Below are 11,872 nucleotides of genomic sequence, written 5' to 3'. Positions count from 1 at the left end.
TCACAACAAATCATTCAGAACTTCATGGAACCTTGGTCAAACCCCTATTGATCTGAGATTGAAATTTTTTCTGAACTCTTTCCTCCTCTTCAAAAGTTATGGCTTGATAAACTTCTGTGTAAAGTTCTGCATAAGTAAATCATTTCTATTGGCTTTGGAGCTTGAGAACAAATTAAATCTTGTTCCCATGACGTGGTATGAACCACTTGGAAGGAAAAGACACAACACATCAGTTTTGAAACTTGATACAGACTTGACAACACACCAAATTGGCTACATAGTTCCTGTTATCTTTTCTGAAGTTATACATACACCTGTTAGATATAGGGACAACAAATGTTATTGTTACAAGCAGCACAAGCATGAATAATTTGACCTTCAACACACTTGTAGATATCCATTTTCCCAAAACATCCAACCACCTGGAATGTATTTCCTAACTCTTTTCCCACACTGTGTTGATTTGATGATTTCCAGAAAGGCTAATGAGGTGTTATGAGACTTTTAGTAAAGGAGATATTTTTTGTACCTTGAATCAACATATTGGGTAAATACAAGCTTACAAAGAAAGAGCAGTTTTGTTAGCCATCAGTAGAAAGTTGTGAATAGTGAGTGAAAATGAAACAAATCCTTTCCTAGGTAATTACCTTATAGCCCATTGTTTATTACCTGATAATCATTTCATCCACGTTTCTAATTTTACCTGGTGCCTTTCTCATTACAAGCACACTGAATAGGTCAACACAACACACGTAACTAGTTATACAATGGACTGATTGTGTCTGCTTAACCATATTTGCCATTGCCCCTGGAAACATCTACAGCCAATCAGCTATATAGTTGGGTTCTTTTTTTTCCTCCGTGCTACTACTAACTCCATAGCTAACATTCCAGTAGAAAAAAATTCAATGGGCAAATTCTATGATGATATTTCAAAAACAGATGTATGTTGATGCATGATGAACCAAAAAGAATAGCTAAACTTGGAATGTAAACAAATAGGAAAAAAAGACAAAGCATATTACATACAGATAAGCAGTTTAGAAAGTGGGTGTGGAAGAAGTTCTCTGTTAATGCTTAATACTTCCTACATGGACATCATTTATATGTTAAACAAAACACAAATAACTGCCACTTGAAAGGCGATGTCTTGAAAAACAATTTAATCGGTTATCTGAATGGTTCATACAGAGACAAAGAAGAGAGTGATTCAAACTGACCACTGAAATAGTTTTGTCAATGGCTACACTCATGCTGGTGTGATGTAATGTAACTAACCCTAGCTTTAAACATTCATTAATCCTGCAGAAATCATTATGTTCAATGGTACTCAGCTTATACACTTGCATATCATCTTAGTTTTCCACGCAATCAAGTGACACGGAAAGTCTTTGATCTCTTTCTCCTTAATCTTGTAACTACAATAAGATAACTGTTCAGATAAAGACAACCAAGCTGGCATGCCACCATCACCTAATTGATCTGAGAATGTATGCCTCTCACCTGTTCTACTTGAAATCAATGTTTTCTTGAATTATTCACAATTAGGGCTTGCAGGGTTGGTCAGTTTGTCAATAAACAACAATACAAGGACGTCTGACAATACATGTAAAGAATCTCTCCCATTAAAAATAAATAGAGTATCAATATTTTACAAGGGAATGTCAAACATTCTGTAATAATAGAATACAACATGAAGTGGGATTTTCTTAATGTACTATAACAAATCGTTAGCAATGGCAGCCAATTTGAAAACACAAAAATGAAACATGTAACAGATGTGTTTCTTAAAATGGAATAAAATGGCACAGAAATAGCTGGCTTGCCTATATCATTCATAAATTAAGACTTTTTAAAAGACCTGCACTCTCCTATCAATTCATTTACCAACTACTGAAAATTTGCAAATTAATGTTTATGAATTACATTTTTAAATTGATTTTCAATGGCTATTTTTTTTAGCTTTTTTTTTTAAATATGTATTTTTTCATGTCACATGGAAAGATAATCGAGATATGTAATATTTTTTTTGACTGGATAAGCAGAAATTTATACATCATGAAATCATGCGCAATAGCGCAAAAGCATAAAATATGTAAATGACAGTCTGTCTGTTTAAGTTGACAATTGTGACCTCAAAGCATATTGCTCCCATTGTATACTTACACAAATGCCCTTCACCACAATGGGTCAATAAAATGAATCGAAAAGCGAGACTTGCAGGCTGCCTGTACCATACACTGTTGAATGTTCTCCAATGGCTAGTATTAAAGCCTCTATTGATTACCATTGTTCAAATTGTGCAGTGTATTTTATAACAGCAAACAAGTCTCATATTGCAATGGTTGAGCTTGTGGACTCTCTAGAACACTCACAAGTGTCTGCCTGTCCATATTTTCCATAAGCTGAGGCATCCTTTCTCATTTGACAGTTTCTATGAGCTTCTTAATTATGGCACTGCTTACTTTCACACAAAACAACACAGCTTCTTCCATCCCTTTTTCACTTGCTCAGTGTCACTAACTCTGTACTTTTTCATTTTCTTGGATTTCTTCTTCTCCTGTTTCAATGCTTGGCGCTTCAAAGCTGTAACAATGACTGTGTCAAACACATCCTTCAAGTTCTTTTGCGTCAGTGCTGAGCACTCAATGTATCCAATTGCATGTATTCTCTCTGCCAAGCTTTTCGCTTCCTCTTCTGTCACTGGCCTTTCATGGAACTTAGCCAAGTCTATAAGTACTTTGACGTCATTTCGGAGATCACACTGTGTGCCAACTAGAAGGATGGGAGTCTTTTTATTATGCTTCCTTATCTCAGGTACCCACTTATCCAAGACATTATGAAATGATGTTGGTGTCACAACACTGAAGCACAACAAGAAGACATCTGTCTGTGGGTAGCAGAGGGGTCGCAGTGAATCAAAATCATCCTGCATCACAAAGAAAACACATGTGGAACATGTTTGTTATTGACTGTTCAAAAATCAAGTATGTTGAAACACAACATCAACAGAACAAAAACGCATACACCATCATGACTGGTAACACCCACTGTGATTAATACTTTACAACTATTGCATGAATTTGAAGCAGTTCCATTGACGACGTTGTCATGAACTAGAAAGAGTGTGACCTCAACCATGTCTGCTGATGTCATCAGTTGAAAGCTTCCCCCTCAGGTTACACTCCAACATTTACACTGAACATACCAAAGTAGCAGGAGATGGCCACCACTAAGTCAAAACATGAAAACATGTTCCAAATACACTCACAGCTTTTGAACCCAACACCACCATTCACACCCTGCCCCCTTTTAAAATTTATCACTTCCACACAATACCCTCAAAATGAGCTCCCTAACACTATAGTAACAGCCTGATTTGTACTCTAATTATATTTGCTGAGCTATTTTTACATATAATCCTGCCAGCAAGTGTAGATTTTGATATGATAGTATTGATACTGTACTAGAAGTCCATGGTCAGGTCAATTTTGAAGTGTTTGCTTTTTGGCCCTCTATATTGGTTTTGCTGAACAACTCTATCTAGGTGTGAAGTTATGTAGGTATATAACTGAAGCCCTACAGTATGCAAATTCTTTCAAATAACCCCATGGTTTACACATCCCTAGCTGCAGATATATGGAGCTGCTAGTCCTGCTTGCAGAAGGAGGTCAGGACTAGATTCTAACAATGTCCCTCTCCTTCCCACATTGTCAAAATCAACCCACACTCTGTGTGCAAGCAGGACTACCTCTGATCATCTTACAAGTTATGGCCGATTATGGCAACCACAACATGTCAAAAGGGCAGTACATGTATGTATAGGAAGTTCTATAATGATGTCATTAACAAGACTAACCACAGGATGGAGTTTCACACTGGAAACCAAGCAAACAAACCCTGCAGAACACTAGCGAAAAAAAAACCAGCGGTAACCCATGCGCAAAGCAATGTGCATTAGAGTGCAATCAGCTAAATACGACACATACATACATACAGACAGGTATTTTCCGATGTCTGGATTAATATTTTCAATTCCTGAAAATTGACAGTAAAATTCCTTTGATATTTTGTCCTTGAGGCCAAATAAAATCAAGGGGAAAGAGCAGTTGTGTAATATCCCCGGACAATAGCATAAAAGGTAACATATTCTTGGAAGTAGTAACTTCCCAAATGTAGCAAACATGTTTATGATTTATGGTATGAAAAGATATATTTTGTTTACCTGGCCTGCTGTGTCACACAGCTGCAATTGAACCGGTTTGTTATCAACTGTTACAACAACTGTAAAATAAACCAACAAATGGGTAAAACATTAGTCACTGCATTGTTTGAGGTGTCCACATCTCCACAATAACCAATGAAAAATTAAAGAAGCTACAATCAACCTAAAAATAGCCGTAGGTTAATAAGAAGCAGCGATTGTTGTGTGGCCTTACATAATGTTTACAGGCAAAAAGTACAAACAGTTTAGAGAATGGCGTATAGAATTGCTGACAGAAACCCGACACAAATGCTTTATTTTGTATGTGGTCAATATACAATGATCTGCTCCTAAATATTCAAGAGGCATCACGGGCCTTGTCCTAGGCTCGAACTTGCACACCAATCGTTATCAAAGGGATCTCAGCAGACAATCTAACTGTGTCAAGCCAGGACTGCAGTGAGTCACGCCACCCAAATCGAGATATACCAACGTTTTGTGATATGACATGTGCAATGATCAGATATAATCATATATGCGATTGAAATAACACAATTTCATACTCGACCAAAAATATCGCGACTATGTACAATTTAGAACTGCAAGTCCCATGTTTCTTGGCTGGCACGCTTTACTTTTCTAAAATCACATTAAAAATATTCAAAATCGTATACAAACATGAAAGAAAAAAGAGTATCGGTAAATAAATTATGACGTTAACGGTTACATATTTAAATTGACTTCCTACCCCTGCCAGTGCAATCATACATCAAAACGTAAGAAAATAATTCACCTGCGTAGTTATCATATGCTGTTGGTACATATTCTGTGGGATAGCCATTCGTTGTGTAGCTGACAATCAAACTCGTTTTACCCACTGCTCCATCGCCAACCAACACGCATTTTACCTTCTGATCATAATGCTCATTGGCATCAGTCCGATTAGGAAAGATTAGACTGGTCGTAGGACCAGTTGACTGTACATAAGGCGGCATTGTAAAACTGTTCACTGCACTTGTCGACTCCAGACTTGACGAAAGAATTATGAGGTGATGACGATATAGCTGGTACGAAGATTACAAGGCCGACAGCCAGTTCTCTGGTGATAGTGTGAAAGATAATCAAATCGGATACCAACCCAGGTCATCAACGTTGCAACTGTACACGAACGGCAACACTCGGACTCCAGTCGCGACAATCTTGTAATGTGCGCAAATGTATCTTTGAGACGTTGAAATGGCTCCAAATCTTTTACGCTGGTTTCAATAATGTCAAGGTTGTAGTGGATTGAAAATTCGAGCTATCTGCGACGAAAAATTGTAAAATCTCACCGAAATGTATGGTAACATCACATGCTCCATACCACAGTTCGTTCCACAAGCTCGTTATCGATATCGACGTTCTGCACCGAGAACTGCCGGCATGGAATATACCATTATGAGAGGGGTTGTTAGTAGTCAAAAATTCTCCAATTTTTCAACCTTAATATTTCATCCTAGGTAACAATTACAGCTTTCTTCAGTCAAAAATGCCGAATGAAATGAAGAATCATTTAACATTTGTCTTGAACATTACCCTTATTGTTTTGAAATGGGTCAAATCGTACTAATGAAAGTGGGGATTAACAACCTGTCCATAATGGTATGCTCCAACAATGCTTATTGGTAGTTATTTTTGGTCATGGCGTTCTTGAATGTATGTGAGACTTCTGCTTATGATGATCTGTGACAGACAACGCCACCCTAGTATTATCGTTGACTATTGTACTGTAAACATGATTAACCATGCGTATATTTACCAATAAATCGTGTGACACCTTCAATAGCCCTGTTATATTATTAGCCATTCGCGAATTAATCACGTTGAATCACGTCTTTGTGCAAAGACTAGTTTGCCATACTAGTGCCTGTGAACATTTTAAATATATATAAAAAGAAGAACTCTTGATTCTAAAGTTAGCATACGAGTTATTTTTCTCTGATACTATATCTTTCTGGTGCCCCAAATTTCAATATACGCTCAATAAATTTGTCTGATATAATAAAAAACAAAAGAATACTAGTATTTAGGTGTACTTTTCATATAAGCTAAATCAAAATATTTTGAAATGTACGATTATTTATGTATTTATCCATCCATCCATCCATCCATCCATCTATCTATCTATCCATCTATTCATCCACTCATCTATCCATCCATCCATCCATCCATCCATCCATCCATCCATCCATCCATCCATCCATTTATTTATCTATGATTAATTTTCATTGGGATCGAGTACATCAATTTTACACCGTGGGATAGACGAGGTGAGTTGACAAGCTTACAATGAGATCAACACAATTTATCCATTTCATAGATTCCAAGGGCATGGACGTTCGTTACTTTGCTTTTAGTTGGCCTATAACTTTAATATTTATGCTTTCAAGTTCATAAATTAACGTTTTAGCAGAATTGTTTCCACCAATATTTCGATCTAACAGTTCAGAAGGTTTATACGGTGTATAGACTCTTGCAGAGAAGAATTCCTCAAATTGGGTTTTACATGTGAACAGTTACTGTACAGATATCCTTTCAACTTCAGCAACATTAGACCAAAATGGATAATTAAATTTATCAATGTTAAACTTTTTTATATTTATTTATAAATATAAAAAATAGCTGTTACGTTTAAATCTGTAAATACATGCCGTCTTCTAAATTCGAAGTCTGGGACACAAACCGGTGTGAATTCCCCGTCCCCACCATCGCGTTTACGCAGACAAGGGCGCCACCACGTGGCATCAATGTAAATGGAGAATATTTTCCGATCTCTAATACTAATACCGGGTACTAATATTATGGAGTTATATCATTGTCCCGACATATGCCATTCGAGAAATCTCCTGCATCAAAAATGGCATGAAAACTAAAATATGACACTAAATGAAACTGCTCTCAGTGTACATATACACTCGATTGACTCGACTGACGGATATCGCTTTCCTCATAAACTGATTGGTCAATCGCCGCCTGTCAGTAACTCTGCAGATTTTGGCTCCTCGTTGCCGAAGTATAACCACAGACAAACTTGTCTGTGGTATAACACATGACAAACAAATTATAATGACAGACAAAAGCTGAGAAGACTACAAAGGAATTAAACTAAAATTAAAACAAAAACAGAAATATTAACCCGCTTTCTTCTAATTCAGATATAAATTTAAACATTTAGATAATATGGTACACTGTATTATATAATTATGCAAGTTTTATCATTATATATACCTGGGGGTTGACTGTTATGGATACCCAGGGGTTGACTGTTAAAGAATTTTACACCAGATATACGGAATGGATGTTGACTCCGAGTACAGAAAGTTGGAGAATGGAGAACTAACTTGATTTTTGTGTGACTTGCTAGTTAGACTGAAATGATTACAATTATAATTTTTAGTTGCTTAGAAACTAGTTGTACAATAGGAAGCCATCTTAGTCGTTTGAAGTATGTATATGTATATGTATATGTATAAAAAAAAATCACTAGAAATACCAACTGGACTTGGTGATGTTTACCAGCCTAGGTTTAAGTAGCATTTCCACATTTGTGATTTCGAATTCCTTGTGTTTTGAACTTTATCTGCTTTTATGGTGCATTTTGTTTTGGAAATCTTCCAAAGTAATAACAACACTTGATGTCTGCCAGTCTGGATTATAAAGAATAATTACTCTGTCTATGATTGAGTGAACTCCAGAATTGTATGAACCTGCTTATTGAATCCATAGATCTTATCTTTGTTCGATTTACACACTCACAAACTAAAAAAATCATACTTGAAATGTCTGAATTGTCCAAGTGCTTTATATAAACTTCGCTGTTACATCTACTAGCTACTCACGGCCGAATGCTTAATTGTCCCGTGGTACATTGCGCAGAATATACCGCTGATAGTAACCATGGTAACAACTATGATATATGACAAATGTTTATGGACTACATTTTCATAGATCAACAATTCGGTTTTACGACTACAATAACTAAATCGCTACCACCCATGTAAAGCATCAGACGAGCACAGATTACCCCTCGAGGTATCTGGCTGCTTGGTATGGTTGAACTCGGGTTAACCTTAATTGACGCTGCTAGTCAGGAAAAAAAGACCACACACAACGACATCTTGAACTTCAAATAAGGAACCTATCCCATGTTATTCATTATTAGTTTAAATTTGAAAGCCGTTTATTTAAATATACAAAAAATAGCATCACCCAATATCACACATGAATCCTGCACGCATGAATTGTAATATTGAAAATTGATAGAGTCTAACACTGTGTGTTATATATTTTGTATTAGTATATTAGAACACCAACTCTCCAATGTCTGTGCCGTGTACGTCTCAAGGTTCTGGCAGAGCTATGGGTTCTGGTTGCACATGTTTCAACTTCAATCACTCCTTATCTTGATACTGTTCAGCTTCCGTGATAAAATACGTGTGATATTCCATGTGTATATACACAATGGGTGGTATTACTAGCAAGCATTTGATGAGCAGTCGATGTACCTTACCGCGTGTGTATAAATAACCTAATACTTGCTTTCCATCAAACAGACAAACAAACACACCATAGACGATACAATGTATAACAAATAAATCTTGGAGATTTGTTTGACTTTTCATGTATGTCTAGATATATGCCTTTTGGTACAGGTCTAGCATTACAGTAATGAAACTGAAACAAAGGGGGTTTCTCTTTGTTTTATTTATTTTTACTACAATATCACTTCAAATCAAATGAACAAACCTAAAATTCCTTGTATTTTACTCATTCACATTCAGTTTTTCACAAAATTTTGCAAACATTGGTAGGGATATTTGCTGCTATCATTACAAGCATCACCTTTTCACCATCTTTCTGGCTAAAATATGCATTTCCAAGGGGTCATAAGGTCAAATATCATGAATTAAAATCTGTTATTGCTAGATCATAGAAAAGCTGTGATCAGGGTCAAATTTGGTCAATACTTTTTAAAATAAAAAATGTCCAATTATTTAATGTTTACATTGCTGAGGATACACTATCATAAATAGGCACATAGCACAGGAAAATCGACACTGTGTTGTATATATATATCATATATATCTAGTTTGAATTGCATAAACAGACTTTCATTACAAAATAACCAATAATCTGCACTGTACCAGAACAGGTGTTTTAGAGATACAAAGATCCACCTGATTGGTTAACAATTACTTCTAGTCATTGTTCATTTCAACATGGAACTGACATAGAGGACTTACATCTATATAACATTCATTTCCACAGGGAACAATTTCCTCTCATAAAATATACCTTTCCACACACAAAAAGAGAGATTCATGCGATGGAAAATTTACCAGGCTTTGAAAAATGTTCACTCTTCCACTTTTGGCACCCTTTGTGGACAAGGCAGTAGATATCTTTCATGCAATTACAACCTTGTCCCATTTTCAACTAGCGTCTGTGTTCAAAATGAAACTACAGTACACAATGCACATTAAAACTTACTTTATAGGAGTAAAGGACAATTGCACAATGTCACAAGAGCTCAATAAATGCACTCTATTTGTTTAGGCCAAAAAAAACCCTCCCTAAACAAACATTTACAGGGTGACAGCAATACATTTCTATATGATGCAAACCATGGTGAACATTGTACTGGTCACGCTACTACAATCGATACAATGTAAATCATTGTATACTATAAAACACATTACATGTAAAATATTAATCAGAAACCAAGCACTATATTCCAGTTGTAGTCAATTTTAATCAACACCTCAGTAGTAAATACAGAACCTGTTATAATTGTTTGTGTGAAAGTTTTCAAAATTTTGTTAGAATTGCAAAAATGAACTTCAGCAATTGCATTGATGCCAGACCCCTTCCCACAAATTAAGTTAGTTTATTGAGCTTTTGTGTGACATCATGTGATTGTCTCTAAGTCTGAGTTGAGGCAGTATAATACAGGTGGCTACATTTGTACAAAGAGGATTGTGGTGTCTTTTTATTTATTGATACCCAAATAATCATGTCATTGTGTCAATTTCATGGCACATCTGAATTTTGAGTGACAGTTCTATCAGTTGTTACACATGATTCAATATACATTAGCACTTGGCATAATACAAATATATTTCTATGTGAAACAAAAAGTAATCATCAAAGACCATAGAGTCACAGACTGTGCCCCTGTAAACAAAACTAACCACACCATAAAGTCACAGATTCTGTTCCTTTAAACGAACATAACCACCAAAGATAATAAAGTTGGACTGTGCCCTTTAGCTGTTTAACAGGATGACAATTGCTGTTCAATGCCATTTTGCATGTCACATTTTCAATTTAATTCAATTCAAAGTCTTGAAAAGCCTGTTAGTGTGCAAAACTAGCCAAAGACTAAGGTCATTTTAGTGCTACTTTCATAGTGCTGACACCGATGACATCACATTTTCCAATTACAGTACAATAATAATGTACATGAAATAACAATTTTATACAATTAAAATATCCACATAGTATAAGAATTATTATAATATACTAAAAAAAAATCAAATGTTCTATCTGCACTTCAAAACAATTGCTTTTGCACTACAAATCTTCATGATCATCATCTTTTTCATGTAATCATTACAATCACACCACTGCTTAGATTCATGAACTATAACTTAATTATCATTCCAAACCAAACACTACGACATTCAGCCTCCTTTTTAGTTATTTTTTATATTTCTTCCCCACCTTAAAGAAGTGTCGGTTGGTCCAAGAACACCACAGGAGCATGGGATTTTGATACTTTAAATTGAATGCTCATCTAAAGCATAAGGAAGAATAAAATGTCTTGAGATAACTTATATATTATTTGGCAATTTGGCAGATAGCTTTATGTAGTCATAAGGTTTCAAATATAAATTTTTTTCTACATCAGTTCTAAGCAATTGAGTTTTCTGTTGTTGAAATTAACAAAATCAAACTAAAATCATTAATATTATACTCTCCATGTTAAAGTACACTGGTAAGTTATAAATACATGTACAAATATACCTCTAGACTAAGAAATGAGAGAAAAATATAGAATATAGGGCATTTACTCTCAGTTTCTATGTTCAATGGGAAGATACAGTGGGAAGGTTTTGGGTGTAACCATTTACGCACTTAGTCATAACACAGCATGTATATACACGTTTTACATAATGTTTTGAAACAGTGTTAATTTGCCATTGTTGTCTATGCATGGCAGTCACAGTGTGTTGTTATTGTTGCTGTAGAAAAGTACAGCATAAATTTGAGGCTGCGCTTGTTTAAAATAAATAAATAACTTCTTAGAGTATTGTAGATTTTTACAATGTAAGGGACATGGGCTAACTTGACACACACTTTTTATATAGTCAATACACACTTATATAAACTTTATATAGTATCATGGTAGTTATGTTGATGTGTGAATGTAATATCTTTCCACGGCATTTAATAGTAAGTTTCTCTACAATCATGATGTCAGTAGCAATGTTTCAGGTGCACCCAAATATTAGGTTATAATATCATTTTCTTGTCTTGCTTTGCTTCTGCACTGTTTGTACTTTCTTTTTGTATGGTATGTAATGTACTAATGAGTGGTTACAGGGTGCAGATGGAAATCAGCTTTTG

The 11,872-nt window shown here is 35.4% G+C and overlaps 1 protein-coding gene across 1 annotated transcript; it reads right to left on the bottom strand.

Annotated features, from left to right (window-relative positions):
- Positions 1–1,154: 1,154 nt before the first annotated feature.
- Positions 1,155–5,606, bottom strand: LOC144448286 (cdc42 homolog). Its single transcript, XM_078138477.1, has 3 exons — positions 4,998–5,606; positions 4,226–4,284; positions 1,155–2,929 (listed from the first exon to the last, which is right to left on the bottom strand). Exons 1-3 carry the CDS (start codon positions 5,197–5,199, stop codon positions 2,468–2,470), a joined length of 723 nt encoding a protein of 240 aa, XP_077994603.1. The 5' UTR covers positions 5,200–5,606; the 3' UTR covers positions 1,155–2,467.
- Between the last annotated feature and the right edge of the window lie 6,266 nt (positions 5,607–11,872).

This window comes from Glandiceps talaboti, chromosome 2 (assembly GCF_964340395.1).
Source record: "Glandiceps talaboti chromosome 2, keGlaTala1.1, whole genome shotgun sequence".
Taxonomy (NCBI): Eukaryota; Metazoa; Hemichordata; class Enteropneusta; family Spengelidae; genus Glandiceps; species Glandiceps talaboti.
The sequence above is the reverse complement of the archived record's forward strand: the minus strand, read 5'-3'. Positions and strand labels throughout refer to the sequence as shown.

What these genes read in the sequence shown, in the direction of transcription:
- LOC144448286 (XM_078138477.1), bottom strand. Translation starts at nt 5,199, where the DNA reads ATGCCGCCTTATGTACAGTCAACTGGTCCTACGACCAGTCTAATCTTT. An exon ending in AGCATATGATAACTACGCAG is followed by an intron (nt 4,285 to 4,997) that starts GTGAATTATTTT and finishes TTTATTTTACAG; the next exon opens with TTGTTGTAACAGTTGATAAC. An exon ending in TGTGTGACACAGCAGGCCAG is followed by an intron (nt 2,930 to 4,225) that starts GTAAACAAAATA and finishes TTTGTGATGCAG; the next exon opens with GATGATTTTGATTCACTGCG.